Source organism: Sebastes umbrosus, chromosome 18 (assembly GCF_015220745.1).
Source record: "Sebastes umbrosus isolate fSebUmb1 chromosome 18, fSebUmb1.pri, whole genome shotgun sequence".
In the NCBI taxonomy this organism is placed as follows: Eukaryota; Metazoa; Chordata; class Actinopteri; order Perciformes; family Sebastidae; genus Sebastes; species Sebastes umbrosus.
Genome location: NC_051286.1, coordinates 14,206,736 through 14,229,808, shown reverse-complemented (window position 1 = coordinate 14,229,808; position 23,073 = coordinate 14,206,736). Strand labels below are relative to the sequence as shown.

The 23,073-nt window shown below is 40.1% G+C and overlaps 2 protein-coding genes across 2 annotated transcripts; both read left to right on the top strand.

Moving 5' to 3' along the window:
• Positions 1–4,092: 4,092 nt before the first annotated feature.
• fosab (v-fos FBJ murine osteosarcoma viral oncogene homolog Ab) lies at positions 4,093–6,468 on the top strand. The gene is made up of 4 exons (XM_037751395.1): positions 4,093–4,351; positions 4,694–4,915; positions 5,040–5,147; positions 5,261–6,468. The coding sequence occupies exons 1-4, from the start codon at positions 4,232–4,234 to the stop codon at positions 5,927–5,929; spliced, it is 1,119 nt and encodes a 372-aa protein (XP_037607323.1). The 5' UTR covers positions 4,093–4,231; the 3' UTR covers positions 5,930–6,468.
• Positions 6,469–12,841: 6,373 nt separating this feature from the next.
• Positions 12,842–20,017, top strand: tmed10 (transmembrane p24 trafficking protein 10). Its single transcript, XM_037750483.1, has 5 exons — positions 12,842–13,129; positions 14,908–15,028; positions 15,395–15,468; positions 18,033–18,159; positions 18,592–20,017. The coding sequence occupies exons 1-5, from the start codon at positions 12,953–12,955 to the stop codon at positions 18,711–18,713; spliced, it is 621 nt and encodes a 206-aa protein (XP_037606411.1). The 5' UTR covers positions 12,842–12,952; the 3' UTR covers positions 18,714–20,017.
• The last annotated feature ends 3,056 nt before the right edge of the window (positions 20,018–23,073 follow it).

Below are 23,073 nucleotides of genomic sequence, written 5' to 3'. Positions count from 1 at the left end.
CTGTGAATAACACCACTGCTGCTGCTGCTGCTGCTAGGTAATGGAACTTAGGTTATAATCAAATGGCACAGATATTTCTGTTTTACAGATCCGTTATAAAATACAAATAAATACATAAACAGTAGGTTCAGGGCAATTGAAAATAAAAAGAATAATACAAAATAAAAACAAACAAACAGTAGGCTTAGGGCAATTGAAAATAAAAAAAATAATAAATATAAACAAATAAATAGTAGGCTTAGGGCAATTGAAAATAATAAAAAATTATACAAATTAATAAATAAATAAAGAGAAGGCTTAGGGCAATTGAAAATAAATAAATATTCAAATAATAAACAGTAGGCCTATATAGGGCAATTTAGAGTGCTGGTGTTACTCACATTAAATTATATTACATTTCAAAATGCTTTACCCAAAATGTTAATTTTGTGAATAATATCTCATCCATTAACCCTCATCTGCTGCAAGCTAAATGATAGACCTAGTATTTTTATTATGATGAGTATTGTTATTGTTATTGTTATTGTTATTGTCAGGCTAATTCAATTATTATGTACACCAAGTCACCTAAATGCTAATTGTTAACCCATCTTTTATTTCATCTAATCTTCTGGAACAAAAAAAAAAAAATGTTATAAACAAATAGTCAGCATTGCTTTGGAAGCTGCTGCTCTTGCCAACCAGTCAAACAAAGTAGTCAAACAATCCCCCAAGGTAGACTGGTCGCTGGGTGTCCTGTTTCAATCCGCAGACACCACAGAGAGAGAGAGCGCTCGTCTGTCTGAGAGCCTCGACACAGACGAGACCTCTCACTCTGACGACGTTTCCTGAAACCAGAAACGTCATGACGTGTCGTATGGTAACTCACCACAGACGACGGCTTAAGAGACCGGTTTTTGATTTCCTTGTTGAGTGAGCCGTCGCCACAACACAAACGATCGTTGTTGCTATGCAAAACGCGAAGACGTCACTGACGCGAAGGGGTGGAGCGTTGCTATGACAACCAGGAATGTTGAACATAACATGAGCGCGGGAAAAAGAACATAACTGCCTTAGCCTACACTCATGAACTTTGACACAATAACACTGTTATCAGCACTTTTAACGCTTACAATACCTACTTTATGTTTAACAACAGACAGCCTGTAGCATACACTGTTTAATAAAGAGGGGCTTTCTATATATATTTCTATAAATATATATATAGTATATATATATACTACTATACTATATATATTTATTTCTATATATATATTTCTATATATATATACACTGCTCCTATTTTTATACTTCCTTCTATTTAAATGGTATTTTGTTTCACTTTGTTTAGGTTTTTTTTACTGTGTTAGCTGATGCATCTTGTTTTTTTGCACTATCCCCTTTGCTGCTGTACACTGCAAATTTCCTCACTACGGGACTAATAAAGGAATATCTTATCTTATCTTATCTTATCTTATCTTTCCCTAAAGGACCCTTTGGAATGCAAAGGAAAAGGGGAAAACTTTTATTAAGATAGTTTTTTAAACATTCATTTAGGAGAAATGGCACTTTAATGCAACTATTGTGAGAGTATGAATGACTATTGTGGCCAGATGTTATGTTCTCTGCCCATTCATAACTTTCTATATATGCAAAGTCAACAAAAAACTACCAGCAAGATGTTGTTGACACTACTAAAACTGAACTCGGGTCTTGGACTCCTGTGCTATAGACCTACTTCTCTAAGGGCTAGTTAACTGAACATCATAGGAATGAAAATATGTTGCCAAGCATAAAATCAATTAAGTTAAACATTTAATTTGAATACAAAGTCTGAAGCTGTAATTAAGTGATTGATGCAGCTCCTTATGTAACTCATGAGGATTCCCTCTACCTCAGCTGTCGTGGAAAAGTACACATAACAAACCAGTTGTAAGCTTGCTCTGCAACTGAACACGCCCTGGCATGGATTGCACACAAAAGGTACAAGCACTGCCTACGGGCAACAATACACGTGCAGACCTCTGCTCTGACATGTCTTTATTGTGTTCCTTGCGTACGTTTACATAGAGTTTTGAATTTCCAATTATGCACATTTCTTTATCCCATTCCCATAACCCATTTTTTTATTCAATTCCCATTAACACATTTCTTTATCCCATTCCCATTAACACATTTCTTCGCAACTCATATTAGCTAAAGAGAGTCATAGAGTTACAGAGAAAAGGCTTTTCCAGCCAACCGTCAGTTTTTTGCACAGTAGTATAAAAAACACGTCTTCTATTGGAGTTAGATTCAACCCCTATCATCACACAGCAGAGCATTTCAATTAAGATTTGAAAGGTTGAAAGGAGTGCACAATACACACAAATCGCCTCTGCTCTGACATGTCTTTATGGTGTTCCTGGCATACGTTTACAAAGTTTTGAATTTCATACCAATTACACACATTTCTTTATCCCATTCCCATTAACACATTTCTTTGCAACTCAGATTAGCTAAAGAGAGTCATAGAGTTACAAAGAAAAGGCTTTTTACCATCAGCTATTGGAGTTAGATTCAACCCCTATCGTCACAAATCAGAGCATTTCAATTAAGATTTGAAAGGTTGAAAGTAGTTCATGTTTTTTTTTCAAACTGAAAATCAGAGATCTGAAGTAACTGCTGCATTATTACAATGTTCGCAGCATGTTTTCAATGTTACAGATCTGCGTCTTCAAAGATTCAAAGCTTGCTTTGCAGAGGTTCGACTCTTTTCATAGATTCGAAATCAGCTCTTTCAGCTTTGCATTCTGAGAGTTCCTGTTTGAACAGGGGAGGAAATTATTTAAGAGGAGCTGGTAGACGAAATCCTATAGTCAGCATTTTTAAGTAGAATGTGTTAGTCATGGGGCTTTGAGCTACTACAGCCTGTCAGTGTGACATGGATACCGCGATAGTATGTCAACCCTTCACACGTTGATGACATTGCAGTACTCTGATAGGATGGATGGCAAAACTGTCATCTCATCAATATATATATTGTATTTTTATATTTTATATTGTATTATCTTTAATATTTTGTATATTTATATTGCACTATCTCTTTTTTTATTGTATTATCTTTTCATTAGCACCTATGGGATTGTCACAATCTAATTTCACTGTGCTACACAATGACAATAAAGGGCTTGAATCTTGAGTCAGTGTCATTCAGACTGGTGGAGGTATAGCCTGATAGAGGAAAGACAATTTGTGAGTAGCCACCCTGTATTTCACTGCTCATATTGTACGAGTAGTTGAATCTTTGATGCTGACAAACGTCTAACACAATAGCACTGTACCTGATTGATCTTGCAAGAGTTTCTCCAATAACAACTTATTAATGAAATTGTGAATTTATTTTGGTTTTCCTTAAAGTTATGTCTCTGTCAGTGAGCTATAAAATGCATTAAAGGCTATCTTAGTAAAGGTAAAAAAAAAAAACAAATTGCTGTAATCATATGTTCATATTGATATAGGCCTATATAATAACATTTTAATAAGTAGCCTATTCAAATTGACAGTGTTAAAAATGCACCAACAGTGTGTTTGTTTGATACTCTCAGTTCAGAACAGACAAAATCTGCATGTTCAAAATGTATCTTTGCTGTACTTTTGCTGTGTAGGATGTACTTTAGCTGACCATTCTCCTACTTTGTTCAGTTTTCACAACAGCCGCTGTGTTTGTTGTCTTACATAACGTCATGTCGCTGTCGGCCAATCTCAGATGGTGATGGTGAGGTTTCCCAGCAAGTCCCGCCCCTTTTACAGGATGCACCATATTAGGAAAATGACGTAGAGGGGATCCCGTTTCTGGAATATTCCATTTCTCGAAGGGTGAATCTTTAAAATATATTTCTAAAATGTAACTTTTCAACTTTAAACAGGAGAAACTGACGTTGCGTTTATACGTTTTAGTGTATTAAAACGTTGTATTAGCAATATTTTGCGTTATTGCTGCGTTGTTATGTGAGTGTTTTGATGTTTTCTTCCTCGGGGTGTCGGGTAAAGAGCACTCCCCTTTATCGACGTCATTCCGCCGGTCCTCTCGCTCAGGCTATAAAAAGGCTTCGAGCTCTCAGAGTTGGCAGTCAAACTTTCAGTAGCAGATCAACGACAAGAGCAAACATATCGGGAGCAGCAGTTTAAGAGTTTCTCCCAAACCTACAAAAAGGAGTTCCTCATCTCAAGTTCACATTTGGATCTCCATACTTGTTTTTTTGGGATAAAGATGATGTTTACCGCTTTCAACACGGAGTGCGATTCCTCCTCCCGCTGCAGCACCGCTTCCCCATCCTACTACCCATCACCAGCGGGATCTTACTCCAGCATGGGGTCTCCCCAGTCTCAGGTATGTCCAGTCAAATATTATCATTACATTGTAGGCTATTTAAAAGTATTTGTTTGCATGCAACTTAAAAAAGTTAAAAGTCACTAAATTATTCCCATAAAGCTTAAACATAAGGTTTAAAATAATAAATTTAAGCTTGCCTGTTGACCTGCTGCTGCACAGTTCAAGGCTTCATTCATTCATCCACCTGGAAACCCCATAGAGAGAGAGTGTAACGTCATAGTTGACATCATAAGGGATATTTTTAAACCAGCTGGCTTTTTATAGACTCATCCTGCAAATGCTGCATCCCCCTCCTGAAAGTAAATGTACTCATGATCCTCTTTGCTTCATTGTCCACAGGATTTCACTGACCTGACAGCATCAAGTGCCTCCTTCATACCCACTGTCACAGCTATTTCGACAAGCCCTGATCTGCAGTGGATGGTCCAGCCTTTGATCTCCTCAGTGGCCCCTTCTCACAGAGCACCCCCCTACAGCTCCAGCCCCAGCCCTGCATACACCAGACCCGGCATGAGGTCCGCATCCAGGGCCACATCTTCCAAGAGGGGCAGAATGGAACAGGTGATTATTATTTGACCATTATTTGACTTGTGGTATACTGTTGCATAAGTAACTTCCATGTTTACCATGTATTCATTATCATAGAGCTGGAGTCTTAACTTTTTTCTTGTTGTTATATGTGCAGGAGACACCAGAGGAGGTAGAGAAGAAAAAAATTCGCAGAGAGAGAAATAAGCAGGCAGCAGCAAAATGCCGCAACAGGAGGAGAGAGCTTACAGACACTCTTCAAGCTGTAAGTATGATTTACCATCATTCCTCAAAATGTGTTTCTCACCACAGCTAATAGCAAGTGTTATAATCCAGAACAGCCAAGCTAATGCCACTTCCTCTGTTTCTCTCTCGCAGGAAACTGATGAGCTAGAGGATGAGAAGTCCAGCCTGCAGAATGATATTGCTAATCTCATGAAGGAGAAGGAAAGGCTTGAGTTCATTCTGGCCGCCCATCAGCCCATCTGCAAGATCCCCTCAGACCTGGACACTGACTTTTCAATGGTCACCATGTCTAATGTCCACCCCCTCCTCTCCATCGCCGTGTCCTCCCAGCCGCAGACTTCAACCACTATCACTTCCAGCCAGCCAACCTTCACCTCAACCTCCAACTCCCTCTTCTCCAGCAGCAGCAGCAGCTCCGTCCTCTCCACCGCCACCATCTCCAGCAGCGCGGTCAAGATGACAGACCTGGACTCCTCCGTCCTGGAGGAGTCTCTGGATCTGCTGGCGAAGACCGAGATGGAGACGGCGCGGTCGGTCCCAGAGGTTGACCTGTCCAACTCCCTCTACACAACTCAGGACTGGGAGCCCCTTCACGCCGCAGCCAATAACAATGACTTTGAGTCCCTGTGCACGCCCGTGGTGACCTGCACACCGTCCGGCACCACCTACACGTCTTCTTTTGTGTTTACCTTCCCAGAGGCAGAGACCTTCCCCACTTGTGGCGTCGCCCACAGGAGAGGAAGCAACAGCAACGACCAGTCCTCTGATTCCCTCAGCTCCCCAACCCTGCTGGCCCTTTAAAGACTCTTCCAAAAACAATAATACTTCCTATTAAGCACATTTTCTTGACATATGAGATGTGCAGATCACAGGGCTATGGAATGGACTTTTACCAGGAAGCAAATTAGTTATAATTTCATTTGCCTTTAATCTATACTTGCCTATTACACCGATGTAGCAAGTTAAAAACGCATGTTTCAACTTAATACCACCTAGTCATTTTATGAGTTCATATATGATTTTATGGTGCTAGATAACAAAAAACTTGTTGTAGTATTGATGTGTGTTCAGAGCAATAGTTATTAGTTTGTTTTCTGGTTGATGGAAAGTGAGAGTAATTGTGAAACTGTATGTGAAAAACTTTAAAAAAACTGACGTGCTTTGTCTTAACCATGATGGTCTGAGTGGTCTATTTTGGTATGAAGTTTTCTGTGAAAACAATAGTGGTTTTAATTTATGAAATTTTAAATTTATTTTTTTACGCAGAGAGTAAAAGACGAATGTTGTTTGTTAAATATGTAAATAAAAGATAGTGATATTTAAATTCATTATCTGTCTGGTTGAATCTGTGGCACTCCTTCTTACACATATGTAGACATTCTCACAGGATAGCAGTGATATTCAATAGACAATTAAAATAATATCTAAAATTAGCCTCCATAAGGGATAGCAGTATTTTCCCTGCCTCTCCACTGGCTCTATTTATTGTTCCGTCTGTTGCCAAGGTTAACTATACGTCAGGGCTCCTACGTCAGTGCGTTCTTTCCATTTTTTTAAATTTGCAAGCATAGCGCGATGACGTCGTACTTCCGTGCCCAAATCTAGAACGCTGCGAAGACTCGCTGCTGCTGTTTGCCAGCAGACTGCAGACGGGCTTTTTCCACTAAAACACGCACATTTAACTATTAGTCTCTGGGTTTTCTCTACAGATAAATCAGATTTACTCATTGGAATATATGAAAGAGGGAACAAAACGTGATGCATTTCTTCCCTAATCAACACGATAGCCTATGTTTTTCGTACAGCTCGTTTGCAAGACAACCGCTGCACACACACACACGCACATTATGGTTATACAAGACAAGAGGATCCGAAAGCAACGTTTCAACCACCATCTACGTCTATCTATTCTGTTCTCTCGGACAAAATATCACCTCCCACAGTCCAAAGACGCACATGTGAGTTACAGCACAATGCAAGAAAAAGAGTCCTCAGAAATAATTTATAACAGAGGCACAGAGAGAGACAGCAGTTTGGACTTAACCTTCTTTAGCTGTGGGTTTTTTTTGCAAATGGACTGCAGACAGCTGGACATGATGGTGTAAAGTGGCTGTGTGCTAAGTGGTGTTTTATACAGCCTGTTCTAACTCTTCATTCCCACCAGCTTAGTCCATAATTAATACTAATGTGCCATGATGAATCACATGTAAATACCTAATTTGGAAGTTGATGATCTAGAAACTTAATTCACCAGTGGTTTAGCATATTATCTTTTTTTTCATCAGTTGTTAATGAAGTAACACTGATGGTCTGTGGGCAAACACAAAGCGATATAGACCCACTGTAGGTAGCCTATGTGTTGTTTCCCCAGAAACATACAACTGACTTAAGATGAAGATACTGAAGTATTAGTGTCTTAAGTCTTCATTTTTCTACATTAAATTTAGAGCATTTGGGTGCTTTATTTCATCTCATATCTTCATGGTCCAGGTCTATGTAAAGTACTCTTAAAGGTACAGTGTGTAGGATCCGGTGACATCTACTGGTGTGGTTGCAAATTGCAACCGACTGCCCTCCGCTCACTCCTCCCTTTCCAAGACTGCGGTAACATTAGCAGCCGAGTGCAAAACTGCGGTAACGCCGTTCGCCTCGCTCAGAGTCCATCCTTACCATAATAACACTAATTTAGGAGCAACGTAAGTCAGATCGCGGCTGGTGGTACCACGGTTTTGCACTCTGCGGCTCAGGTTAACACAGTTTCACAAGCATATCGTAGAACTAAGGTGGCCTTCAGGTAACGTAAAAACGCGAAAGGCTCTCTCTAGAGCCAGTGTTTGGTTTGTCCGTTCTGGGCTACTGGAGAAACATAGCAGAGCAACATGGCCGACTCTGTGAAGAGGACCCGCTCCCTATGTAGATATGAAGGGCTCATTCTAAGCTAACGAAAACACGATTCTTGGTTTCAGGTGATTATACACTAATGAAAACATAGTTATGAATATTATATTCCATTTCTGCTAATAGATCCCGTGAAATGTTACACACTGTTCCTTTAAAGCTGGGAGTTACGCAACAATGCAATCCACCTTTCCTAAACAGAAAGAAAGAAGAAAGAACGCCAATTTATAAACATGAAGACAGTTAATTCCGCACTAACACAATGGTCAATGATTCATTTAATTTCAAATGAAATAGGTGAGTGATCATAGTGTGACTAAATTTGATTAATCACACTGCCTGATGAAGTTTTCCATTATCATATCAAGATGATCCATTAATATCAGTTCATTGTTATACACAGTTTGTCATCAAACCGTTCCCACCGCTCCCTTCCCACTACCTCATTTCACCTTTAATCAATATTTCGCCATGTAAAGAATCATCAGAGGGTGGATTGCTAAATGGCTCTACACAGGAAATGCGTTGTGTGTGCGTGCCCGGGACACGCCGGGTGGAAGACTACAGTTGAACATTAACAAACTTACTCTGACGTTTGTGTGGACACACCCTTTTGTGCAACACACAGCCAAGAAATCAGCAGTTGTTACTCTGCTTCCTGTATGGATACAGGCCCGCTCTTCCAAAGTACAACATCAAACAAATAAAGGTTCAAATTCTTGATATAGTTTAGAGACCTAAAATTGCAGAAGTGCAATGCCACTTCCTTGATTCTTGCTTGCAGAACACACAAATGTGTTTTTACAAAGCCTCTTGTTTTGCTGTGCTGTTGTATAACCTATCTGTTTTCCTTTGCACTTAAGCAGAGCCTCTTTTACCTCAATAAAGCCTCTATGTGCGACCATGCAGCGCCTAATAACTCTGTCTATTAATACCTCTTAGCCGGCCCCAGGGAGAAGGGGTAGCGGCAGAAATAGCAGGTGCCTATTGCTTCTTTTAACATCAGCATCAACAGCAGTAAAATTAGACCACTATGACGCCAACCTGCGTCGGTGCTGCAACCCAGGGGAGGAACCAGGCAGCGTAAGCCTGATAGAAAGAGAGGAGGGAAGTGAGAGCGAGGCGAGGGGAGGAGGAGTGAAGGAGAAAATGATGAGCATATGAGGATAGCAGGGAGGGAGACAGACAGAGATCCCTGCCTCGGTGTAATTGTGAGCACAGCGATGATGAAACAGCCAAGTTTGCCTCCGTGCCACGACGACAAGAGCTCAGTTTGGCTCTATCTTCACAGAAATACATCCCCTGATACCTTCCTTTTGTCGAGAGATGATGCGAAAGCTTTAAAAAAAACATGAATACTTCAGTGTCTTCCCCCTATGGCTGAAAATCTGTCTCAGTGACAGCAGTAGGGCATTTACCATGACACCAATTTACAATTTTAACATATTGTGACATGTTCCTTTCTTTGCTTTATACCGTCAACGGTGAGTCCATCTGAGACAAGGAATGGCAGGCTGTGTGGTCATCAGTGGTAGTGTATGACAAATCAAATCTAGGTTTGAACTCAGTCTGGGTTCTGTGCTCTTATCAGCGTATATGGTCTGATTTTTGTTTGTATATTCAGTATCTAAATGTGATAACAAGCACGACTCAGAATGACTGCAATTGATTGAAGGGTGTGTAGACTCTTGCGTCAGCAGCATGTGTGCTGATTGAAGGAGGTGTTACACTCTGTAACTTTTATAATGACATGCAATGCTGAATCAGTAACCAGAGGTGATATAAAAAGGTGAGTCAATCAGTAGTAAGATTATTGAAGTACCTTTCCAAGTGGCTAAAGAAAGGTTTAAACCTGCAATAGGCAGAATGTTTTGGGCATCATTGGGGCAAAAAATCCATAATAACCTTTCAGCATATTGTAATTCAAGTGTTCTGAGAGAAAACTAGACTTCTTCACCTCCTAATGGCTCTGTTTTCAGGCTTTAAAAAATCTAGCCTATGACGGAAGACTTTGGCCAATCACAGGTCATTTCAGAGAGAGAGCGTTCCTATTGAGCGTTCCTATTGGCTGTTGCTCCGGCTGGTGGGCGGTGCTTGGTATTTCCGCAATTGATCTCAACATGGCGGCCGGGTCACAAACTTTCTCATTTTACAGCTAAACAGTACACTACAAGATGTTTCTGAAAACATTTGAGGCGAGAAATAGACATTACAGTAACAGAATATTGATTCATATTTGATCAGCGCTGCCTAGTTTGACCGTTTGATCGGAGCTCGCGAGTGATTGACAGCTGCTCAGAGACGGCAGTCTCCAGCTCTGCTCTGATTGGTTGTTTTCCTCTGGTCTGTGAAGTCTTGCAGATGCCATTTTGAAGCACCAGAGGACACAGAGGCACATGATTTTTTTTTTCAGATTACCTGTTTCATGCACTTCTGTCAGGATATCGTGACCATTTTATAAAAATAACGTTTTTTTAGTCATATTTGCTTAATTTCTACCCACTGCAGCTTTAAATGATGTAAAAATGTATTTTAGTCACAGTTATATGAAAGTTTTGTGAATTTCATTTAAAAGCTCTGTAGCATGGAGGAGTGTGTGACATGCTATTCTTAGCTTATATTTGACGCACTCAGTTACAACGCTGAAGGGATTTCTCCATCCAATAATTACTGTTCACTTAGTGCCAGATTCCCCACACAGAAGCGTGTCCTCGTCTCGTCTCGTGGGATCCGTAACAAGGATGTTTCCCTGGAAACTGGACAGCTCCGTCGTATGTAATTGGGTAATCCCTGAGTTGCTGACAGAAAAATAATAGCTTTTGGGATTTTTCCAAAATACCCCAGCCAACACTGAGCATGATAGGTCTGTTTCATAACCCGGACATCACACCGTTATCACATACTGGATGGAATATTATGCAATTACTGTAATATTAAAGACATCTTTGAGAAGTGGAAATCTTTACATATCGATAAGCTAATCTCAAACAGTTGGCACAACAAAATGAAAATAGATGATTTCTGCAGTATTAATATCTTTCTATGGGAGCAGGTTTAAAGTATGTACAATGATAGAAGTATATCAATCCTTGCTCATTTAGCTAAAGCATGTGTCTGCTGTCCGAGAGAGTTTACATGGTATGAAACAAGGTCACACTTTTATTCTCATGGCAGAGACCAACTTGGACTTTGTCTCATGTTGAGTACCACAACAGACCTGACCCTGACTGGTGTCAATGACCTGCAAAGGGCTATTTGTCTATTAATTAAAAACATTTTGTCCCAAAAACTCCCATCTAAGATTGCTATTATTATCTATTCTGTAAAATAAGTGGAGCCCCTGATCAGTCTACTGTGGTTTTTATTACCTTGGCTTTACATGTTAGTACATGTCTTCCTACACTTTCATTATTAGTCTCAGGAATATGGCCATTTTGACCCACTAGGGGGCCCCAGGTCACAAATGTACTGTCGTCTATGTAAGGGCCCCACTGGAATATTCTCAAAACCTCTGGTTGTCTCAAAGGAGTTTTGTGTTAGTAGTTAGGTTGTTTTGTAAAATGATCTGCTTGTATAATTTCAAGCCCAACACTATGTGTTGTTCCATAGCATCGCTGGGCCTTTTGTACGGTGTGCTGTTTGACTGCACATGGTGGTGAGACATATTTGTACATATGAAGGTTGATATTTCTAGTGTACTGTCTACAGGATTCGCTGCAGGTCAACCAGCGTGGTTGTGTGTTCCCTCAATGATGTCACTGGCAAAACAAGGATTGTCATCATTGAAGGCCATCTCAATGCAGTGAGATATCGGGATGAGATTCTGCAGCCAGTGGCGATCCCATATCTCCACAATCTGGGACCTAACTTCATCCCCCAAGATGACAATGCTCGCCCCCCACTGAGCCAGGGTTATCACAGACTACCTCCACAATGTGGGAGTAGAGAGAATGGAACGGCCTGCCAAGAGTCCAGACCTCAACCCAATTGAACACTTGTAGGATCAGCTTGGGCGTGCTGTACGTGTTAGAGTGAACAACACAACCACGCTGGCTGACCTGCAATGAATCCTGGTTGAGGAATGGAACGCCATCCCACAGCAACGTGTGACCAGGTTGGTGACCAGCATGAGGAGGAGGTGCCAGGCTGTTGTGGCTGCGTATGGATCTTCCACCACTACTAAGGCTCCTGACGGTGTTTTAAATGAATAAAGTGTAAAATAGCCAATATGTCTTGTTTGTTCCTCGTTACTGATAGAGAGTTCAATCATTCAATCCACCAAACAACTCAAAACAAGAGTCAACACCAACAGGAGAATACACTGTTTACCATTGGCAGATAATTTTGGCAAATTTTTCTTGGGCGCTACCCACATAATCAGCTGTGATGCTCATCCCACAAATGCATGATCCTTACAAGTTGGACGTCATTGTGAAGGTAAATAAACAGGCTTTCAATCGATATAAAATACAATGCCAATTAGCATTGTAACAACAGAGAAATACTTTTTCCCCCCCCAGTTTATAAGACCATTTGTTTTTATGTAACATCATGTGATGACACCTGAACCACCTGGTATTTGCTGATAAAGACAGTGAGATGTGGTTGACAAAAGTAAAGAAGTGGCATCACTATGACTCTCTATATTTTTCCACTAATAACCAGGCAAAGTGAGCAACTGTCCAGACACCAAACAGATGTATAGGACCGTGCACACACCGGTTGGACCGGTTGAACTCACAATAACCTCATTCATTGCTAGAAGAAGAGTCGGTAGTCGGTAGTTGTAGTTCTCCCTCCAGGTCAGCGGCGGCGCTGGAGGCTCTCAGTCAGGCCGGTTGTGTGAGCTGTGGCTCGGTGTTAAACTGGTTGGCTGGCTGTTCACGGGGCTGGTCGGTCGTGTCGGTTTGAGGAGGGTTAGCAGCCATGGCTCGACTCACAGCGCTACTGTTGTTACCGGTTCTTATTGAATCGGTATTCTCCATTTCTTTCTTTTTACCGGTCAACTCCAGAAAGTGTTTACGAGAGGAAATCCACAAAGACGTCCTGGTAACGGGGGAGTATGAAATAACCGAGCAGGCGAGCACCAAAACTAATCTGAAGGTGAGAAACACAGAGAGACCGGACCGGACTGCTAGCTACTGTTAACGGTCACCAGCTGGTAACGTCTGTTAACGGCTACGTTTAAATACGTACTAGCCGTTACATTTGAAAACCTACCGTTGGTGTTCAAATAGACCCAACGGTCGGTGGACAACTGTTAACTGCTACCAACTGTTGTTAGCATTGGAGCTAACTAGGCCCCGAAATACACGTCTTCCTGGTTTTCATTGCTAATTAGCTAGCTAACGTCACTGCTTTCTAACATTATCGTTAAGAATGCAGTTAAAGACATTAAATCAAATCACTCTGACAGCAATGAACGCTCATTTATCACCTATTTGTGCTTTTTTTATGAGTGTGTTTATGTCACAAGTAGTGTGTGTGTGTTATAAATGATGCCGTCACTGTCACTGTGGCTCGGCTCTGCTGCTGTTACACGTCAGTCTTACAGGAACCGGCCATTCTGCAAGGTCTATAGAAGGAGGCTGGGACATGGGTCACGGAGTGAAGGGTATGACGCATGCGCAGTGTGACTGAAGCTGCGGTCGTGCATTTTGATTGGCTCAATTTCGGCGAGTGCAGGGCAGATCTTACTGCGCATATGTGGTACCCCCGAGTTATGACGTATTGATGATGCTTGTCCCATCCTCCTTCCATAGGCCTTGCCATTCAGCTACTGACGTTAGCACGTTAGCCACCTCATCTAGCCTACATACTACATGTCAACCACAGCTTGTGTGTATGTATACTGTTATTTTAATGATCTTAAAATGTCCTCTTACATCATGCAATGGCATCTATCCTCACATTATTATTATTATTAACCCATGAACGTTACATCCTCAAATAAAAGATCTCTAACAGATGTTCTAACAGCTGCCAAATAAAAACAGGTTTTTAATGATATTAATGAGTTAATAATTTATTTTTTTATTTAAGAGAAACAAATGATAAATAATATGAAAACATATCATCTGATGCAGCTTTATTTAATTAATTTTATTACAACTAATCTGACTGACTTGTCACTTTTCAGGTAGTGTGTTTCCAAGGATGCTGCTGTTGCATAACTGCTGGTTGGCGCACCTCTCTCATGCACAGCAAAAATATTATGCAGGCTATACTGTATTATTCCAACAATATTAAGAAAACAACAGCAATTTAAAATATGGGATTTACAAGCTATAATTTTAAACTTATATTTTACACTATCCATACCTAATGTCAGGCTACTGGAAGAGGTAATGTTAAGTTATTAACCATGAAATATCATATACCTATTACTGGCATTCTTCCATTCATAAATATCGTTGGTGGACCTTATTTTTTTAAATTTATTCAACCTTTATTTAACCAGGTTAGTCCCATTGAGATTAAGAACCTCTTTTCCAAGGGAGACCTGGACAAGACGGTCAGCAGCAAGAACACAAAGTTGCAGACACAGACACAAATAGAGATATAAAATACAATTCACAAACACTAAAAGCACTAAAATTTGCATTAAAAGAGAACTATCTAAAGACAAATGGGGGGACAAAAAGGAACTTTTCTGGGAGTCAGCTGTACAACAAGGGGGCTAAAAACATTGGCATGCCATAGAGTCTGCTTTTAAAGACTTCATTTTAGATTTAAAAATATTTAATGATACTAGCTCCTTGATTTTTCAGGTCATTTTGGAGCAAATTCCAGGCTGAGGGTGCAGAATATGCTAAGGCCCTTTCTCCAATTTTTGTCCGAGCTTAAAATATTTAATTTCTGTATTTTCTTTAACTTTGCAGATCACAGATTCCTCCAGCCACACTCTTTACTCCAAGGAAGATGCAGTAAAAGGAAAGTTCGCATTCACTACAGAGGACTACGACATGTTCGAGGTGTGCTTTGAGAGCAAATCACCTATGGGTAAGTGTGTTAACCTCCAGAACCACACAGCTCACAGGCACAACATTATCATTTATTTCTCTCATCGAAGTCAAAGTCCTCATTATTCTTTCACTGACAGATATACATAAATAGTATGCTACAACTGGTATCAACACACACATACTATTTGTTTATGACTTTGAGCACTTGGAAACTGATCATGATTAATATAGAAAACATAAATAAAATAACAGTGAAAAGCTTCTAGGTTGGCATGTAAATTAAGTTTTTTTGGAACTGGAACTTTCTTAGGTTTACATGATAGCACAATGAGTGAAAACAATTTAAAATGTTCTGTTTCATTTAATTGTATATGATGCTTAAATCTCTGCTCTTTTTAATCAGGAACCGGAAGAGTGCCTGACCAGTTGATCAATCTGGACATGAAGCATGGTGTGGAGGCCAAAAACTATGAAGAGGTAAGCGTTGGAGTCTGAACCGTTTGCTTGCTTTTGTAGAATGATACTGCAGATAAAGACAGACTGTCTGCAGCTTGTAGACTAAGTCAGTGGATGTGGGACATTGGTCTTGCAGCACAGGTTTCTCTACATATATTCACTATTCTAGTTTGAAAATTCAGTAAGCTACAGTTCCATTTTAAACATTTGCCAGCATCCCTGAGCCTGATGGAAGTATTAGAAGGCATCCAAATGTACTAAACACAAAAAATGCAGATTGACCCACATGGTTAAATTGCAAGTAGACCCCTAGTCAGGATAAAGTCCCTTTATCAAGCAAAATGAGTTCAGATTCAAGAGATGCAAGAGACATACAATCCTTTCCCTGTAACTGTTGCACAACATCAAAATAACCAATTACTTCATGAGATTAATAAATCAAGTTGAGCTGTTTAAACAAGAATATACTACTCCGGTACCTTATGTTCATCATGCCACATTAAACACTTGTTCCTGGTGGCAGCAATGTGGATGCTTTGTGCTGTATTAAGGCCCAGACACACCAAACCGACATAAAAAAACTAGCAGCGACGAAGGCCAACTGTTACGTCGCCTCATGTCGCCTGCGTCTTGGCCAAAAAGCTGCACTCAAACACGCCGCAAAGACTGCAGCCGACTACCACGTATGTCCTGCGCCTGCGTGAGAGGAAACGACTCTCCCTACCAGCAGGTAGTGGTAGGATGTAATCGTCATTCAAAAAGGGAAACCGGAAGACTGAGGACGGCGGATATACAAGCTGTTGTTATGATGCGTACATGAAACAAAGCAGCGTTTGCCGACCATTTTCACACCACTCTCACTCACCACTTAGCATCATTCCAGATGGCCATGTCGATGTGAAAATATCCGTGTATTGGAATGATCAGATGAGATGATGAAAAATGAGAAGAGCCAGCTGTGTTTTTCCTCTTGACTTTACTCCTTTGCTTGCTTTCCTCCCTTCCGTTTCTCTTCTTGTGCACTGATTCGTTTAAGACGAACAGCCAATCAGAGTGATTTATCTCACCGATGGGCTCCACCGCCGAATCAACATGCTGAATTGGCTGAAAAACCTCCGACACAGGCAGACTAGAGCCGATTGTACGGGACCCACTGCAAAAACTAGGCCGACAGACGCTCGCCGACGGCCCCAAACCGGCTAATGGCTGACCGTTGGCTTGGTGTGTCAGGGCCTTTAGTGGCATTGCCAAGTGTCCGTTGTCCACTGTCAAAACATGATAATGACGTCAAGGTGTCCCAGTGTATACAATGGGGAAATCAGTGAAGGGGGTTCTTTGCCTCGACATCATTCAATATTTTCCTAAATAAGGACACATCGTTGTGCATCATCACTTCCATTACTTGGTAGTCCTTCTGAGAATGCATCGCACTTGGCACCGTGGCTGCCTCATGCAACACCTAATAATAAATACAGAAGTGATAAAGCCCTGTTAGCTGAGAATCGCCCCCCTTCCCACACATGGTGCACGAACATGACGTTCTTTTACACTGAGGGAGTGTAGGTGGATGTTCAAGGAGAGCTCCAGTGGGCTTGCCCCGTGCTAGTAGGCAGGAGGGTGGGGCTGAAATGGTATTCACCTACAAAGATGGGTGTGTTAAATTTCCACGCTGTTCAGTACATGATGTATTGGTAAATATGCTGAAAGAGTGCCCGTTTGTTACACAATGTTTGGGAACATGTACTTGGCAGATGCATGATGTTTATCAGGCAGATTCTATTATGCAAGTTCCAAAATGGGGAAAATGTCCCTGTCTGGTGCTGCAATTGTTGCTTCACAATTTAAGGCTTTAGTTTGTTCATTTGGTCCAGACGAAAGAGAGACCGATGTTTTGTTGATGTTTTTGTTCATTTAGGGTTCACACGGAAAGGGTCAAAGTTGTAAACATAAATCACATAGACTGACAGGTAACCGATTCACGGCGTTATCAACACTACACAGAAAAGTTTGCTCTTGTGGCTGACAGCAAGTCGTGCACACGCAGAAATAGTCGTGACTTGTGAGTCAACTGGACTACCTTCGTAAATACAATAACAAAAGACTGCTACATAGAGTGAAGGAAGAGAAGTGTCTTCTTGCACCGAAAAATGAGGAAAAACGGTTGCCATAACCATCAAATTAAGTCTTGTATTAGTTCACTTTACCAGTTAAATTTGTACACGTCACACATTCATATCACATAACCCTGTGGTTGGTCCAGTTTGTGCTCCACCTTCTCAGGAGGTGCAGCTGTTCAGTTCACACCAGTTCAAAAGGCTCAAATTCGTTCTCACCAGCCTAAAGGAACAGGAGTTAATGGAAAACCACAGTTTGTTCAAACACACCAGGCATGTACACTTCCTTGAGGGAAATTTGTGATACTGGGCGGTACAAATAAAATTGACTTGACTACACAGTCTAAGAGTGACACCTGCTGGACAAAGTTTATAATGGCACTGCTTAAAGAGTAGTTCTATCTTTCCTACTATCGGCTTCTCAGGCGTCACTTTTCGGTGGTTTTAGTAGCTTCCGTTTTGTTTCTCCAGATTGCCAAGGTGGAGAAACTGAAGCCTCTTGAGGTGGAGCTGAGGCGACTGGAGGACCTGTCGGAGTCCATCGTCAATGACTTTGCTTACATGAAGAAGAGAGAGGAGGAGATGCGGGACACCAATGGTAAGAAAACAATGCAGTTAGTGAGACAGTTAGACCACACATAAGTGACTTAATAATGTGCATGCTTTATTGTTTTCTTAAACCGGGCAGACACTATGGATTAAACCTGATTTGAACCCCGTATTGGTCGCCACAACTAGTTTTAGAATCGGGCTAAATTTCTGCCGGATTGGTTGTTGTTTGACGTGCAGTTTAAGCGTCACGACGCCTGAGTAATTTCATCGATGATCAACGACCGGGCCTTCAGGCGATCAAATGGATTTCTCGCACGTCAGAAATTATGGTTGACTGTCTTGCCGTCCCACGATCTGTTTTCCCACATCCCTACTGTCAAAAAATTGTCTGTTTTTTTGGGTTAGTTCATTTTATGAACAAAAAGTATAAATCCCTGACCACTAACACGACTATCTCTCATTTTCCGCCACTCTCCAGAGTCCACCAACACACGCGTGCTGTACTTCAGCATATTCTCCATGTGCTGTCTCATTGGGCTGGCTACATGGCAGGTCTTCTACTTGCGGCGCTTCTTCAAGGCAAAGAAGCTGATCGAGTAGAACGGCCCGACGCTCCTTACCTCGGGGGAAGCTGCCTGCCGGTCAGCCAACACATCCCAACATCCACCATCCTTGGACTAGCTTCAGCAAACAACAGCAAGTGGGGTTGAGGGGCTCAAATTCTAGTTTTCACGGCTGTAAGAAAAAGAGTACCAAGGTTGTCCTTTTGAAAACAATGATTCACCTGCTTATTTAGTGGTTTGAAACATGAAAAGCGCTGTAGGGAGAAATGCACTGTGAGACATCGGAGGTATGTCCATCTCATGGTTCTTCACTTTTCTGTCTGCACTGTTTTGAATGTTGCAGCTCACTGAATAAGAGCTTGTTCCCTCAACCAGTTGAACAGTGATGTTTGATTTTGAGCTCAGTTTGAATGGATGTGCCATGAGCGAATGTCTTTTTTGCCCTTCTGTTGATGTACACATGCTTTGCCATGCCAAGCAAACTAGATCCTTGGTTCCCTTTTATCAAGTGAAGGCTATTTGAAAAAAGTGGTTTGTTGTTACTTTGACAAGAAAATTAGCAACCACTGAACTTCTGTGTTATGTCACTTAATTTGCATACATGTTTGGTAGCTAAATTTAACCGTGTCTTTAGTTTGTTTTCATATTGTAAATGCTACTTAGTTGCTTCTACAGGTATATTTTTGGGGGGTTGTGAGCTGTCAGAGTAATATTCTCTTATACATTTATAAATTAGGTCACTTCTATGAGCTCTTGCACGTTCTAGTTTTGTTTTTGAAACACCTGAACATTAATTTGTCATAAATCAAAAGTAGCCAGAAACCAAAAGCCTCGTCCTTAGGAAGGAGTTTGCAACATTACATTGTATGTATATGGCTATGAGTAATTTAACCACCTGACTTCTGTGATACAATTCATAAATACATATGCAAGTCAGAGTGCAGCGGGTGGAGGTGTTGACAGGAAATGTAAAGTTGGCAATCCAAACACATTCGGAAATTTTCCTTTCAGTCATGCGCCCCCTTTATTCACACACTGGTAAATTGAATTATCCTTTCGCAATTTACAAAATATCACTTCCCAATTACAGTGCCGATCCATCCAGCGTGCGTCTTTTCTTTAGGAATACTTTTGAGGTTGGGTTACATGCGAATGTGGGTGGTTGCAAATATTCCGATTCCGTTTTTCGACAGGGATTAATTAATGAGGCATCTGTCATGGGTACATTTTTAACAATGAACATGCGCGTTGTGCGCAATCAATGATTTTTATGTTGACTGATAAATTTTGTAAATTTGTGTTGGGCTTTTATTCAATAAAATATTGGATGGATTTACATTAGTTATGGTGTAATCTAACATGTATTTCACACTTGGTGATGGTAATATACTGGGTCTGCAAGGTGGTTTTGGACTTTAGGAAGCATTTTACTATCCCACAGACGTAGGCTGTAATATCTAGGGCTCTCCTGTATAAAAACATTTTTTGGGCTTCGAAGCAAGCATAAAAAAACGACTAATGGACTAAAGAAATCTTAGTTAACTAAGACCAAAACCAGTTTGTCGGCTAAGAGGGGGCAGCCCTACAATGTTCATATGTTATTTGTGATCAACGAATCCGATTTGAGCAGTTTTAGCTGGTGTCAATGGTCACATGACCACAGCTGTTTACGTCCTTGGAGCACTTTGAGTAGAGGATGGAGTCATTCATTTGGAACTCGCTTTTATCCAAAACAACATTATCTCAAAACAACTTCCGAGAAGTGCATTCAAACTCTAAAACAACAACAACAGAGAAATTGAGCACATCCTTCCCAAACAAACAACTAAAAGCATTTTCAAAGCTCAACAACAGAGGTTGAGTGAGCTGTGTTATTACTTCAAAGAGTGTTGTTGTTTTATATATATTCTTTAGACATAACAAGTTGCTTGTTGGTCACAATTGTAACTAGTAGGACAAAACAAAGGCTCAAGGTATATTTGTTAGTCACCAGTGCTATGTATGATTTCCCATCATTAATTTAGAATTAAGGCAGGTTTTGTACATCCTGATCAAAATGAGCCCGTCATCTTGGAGGATACAGGCTGAAATTAAAATCCATCATACATGACTGACAATCAGACCTGGACTATGCCGAAGAAACTGTCCACTAACCTTTTCAATTCATCAACAAATTTGGGGATTTGACGGACCATAAAATGATTTGATTTGAGGCAAATCATAATGACCAAAGAGACTCCTGTCACCTAACCTGTTACAACACCACTACATGAGACTACTTAATCAATAAATCCTATGATGAGCTCACCTTATCATCTCAGACTAAGAGTCTCCATATGATGATGCCAAAACAAAAACTGGTTGTCCACTAAGATAGCAAATGCATCCAACCCAGCCCTGAAATCTCAGAAGAGTCATCCACAATGCCTCGGTGCTAAACGTCACCAAGAGGAACTTCAGAGTTTTTTTACACAATAAGAAAAACTTCTCATGAAGGGCAAAGGTCAAGAAGACTTTTACATATACAACAACTAGAATATGGAAAAAAAAGTACCGATAACAGAATCCCACAATGTTTGTAAACACAACATTCAAAGCTGGCCCCTCATTTTGAAGAAGACAGACATGAATGCAGCAGACACAGATTTCCTCATGTGCACTGACTATTTTTGTTTTACACAATATGCAAATTATAACTTTCCTAACTTTCTTCAGATGACATTAATTACCTTATTAATTAACTTTACCATATTAATTAACTAATAATATTTTGAGAAGAAACAAGTCAACATGTTTCTATGAGGTTGAGAGGATGAGGGCTAAATGGTCTATTACTAAAAGTGATTTCCGGGCATCTAACTAAATGAAAGGGAATAGATTCTAAAGGGGTTACCGTCTTGAGCATTACACCCATTACACCGGTGTCTTGACCGGTGTCTTGTTCCGAATGGCCAGGCTGCATTAGACATTTTTCTAAAATGTCACACCAACGCCATACTTTACGGTGTTTAACAGAAGCTTAGGTGATCTAAAGCGCTCATAAAACACTTAGAAACTGTCAAGTTCACAGTTGCTTTTTTTTTTTATTATAATGCTTTCTTTATTGAACACATGCTCATTAACAGAAGTACAAACAGATACATAGACAATTTAAAAAAGAAGACAAAACAGAAATAATTACATATACATTTCATAATGCCAGAGTTTATGTTATATACATCATATTTTATTCATTTAATAATTTAAAAATCTTAATGTCTTTTTTTGTTTTTAACATTGGGTAAGATGGTTCTATATTGTTTGAATTCATTAATAAAATGCAGGAAAGTTGGCTTGGTTCCTGACCATTCTTTTCTTATTAATATGACATTTTCCAAAAAATACTAAATCATTTTATCATATACAGCATGTTATTTTCAATCTTACCTTGACTAAAATATAGCATTACATCAAACATATTTATTTCAACATTCATCTTCAGTTTGTTTTGTAGGAAGTTGGCTACATCAATCCAGGACATTCTTGTTTTCATACAGTGGAAGAATAGATGGGAAAAACTTAATTTTTCCATTCCACAGGTATCACACTTATAATCAATATCCAGCTTGAATCTTTCTAACACTTTCTAACTATGTAATATCTTGAAAGACACTTCTTTAAGTTTATTATTGATACAGTATTTGTCACAATTTTTTACAAGCTTTCTCCCACTGTACATCATCAAATAAGGAAGACCAAAAACATCTAGAACAGCGGTCAGCAACCTGCAGCTCCCGAGCCACATGGGGCTCTTTAGCTCCTCTCCACTGGCTCCCTGTGGATTTTTAAAAATGGAAATGAATAACTGTTTTTTGTTTACATTTTCATTTTTATTTATCATTGTTGTAGGTCTATGGTACGTCGTACCGACAGTACGACGGTACGACGGAGTATTAGGGCCACATTGAGGAAAAATAAATAAATCTGAGATTTCGAGAATAAAGCCATAATATTACAAGAATAAAGTCATAAGTTTAAGAGAAAAAGGTCGTAGTATTATGAGAATAAAGTCATAATATTATAAAGTAGTCATTTTGCGTGTTATTTTCTTTTTTTCTCGTAAAGTTATGACTTTATTCTCTAATATTACGACTTTTTTTCTCGTTAAGTTGTGACTTTATTCTTGTAATATTCTGACTTTATTCTGTAAATCTCCGATTTTTTTCCCCTCAATGTGGCCCTAATACTCTGTAGTACATTTACACTGGGGCCCTCACTGCATTAGACTTATATACTATACACCTAGACTATAAACTGTGTTACCTTCATCACAATGCTCAAATGTTCAGTTTGTTTTTGTTTTTTTTGCCTAAAATGTCTCTTTTGATAGTAAAGGTTGCTGACCCCTGATCTAGAAG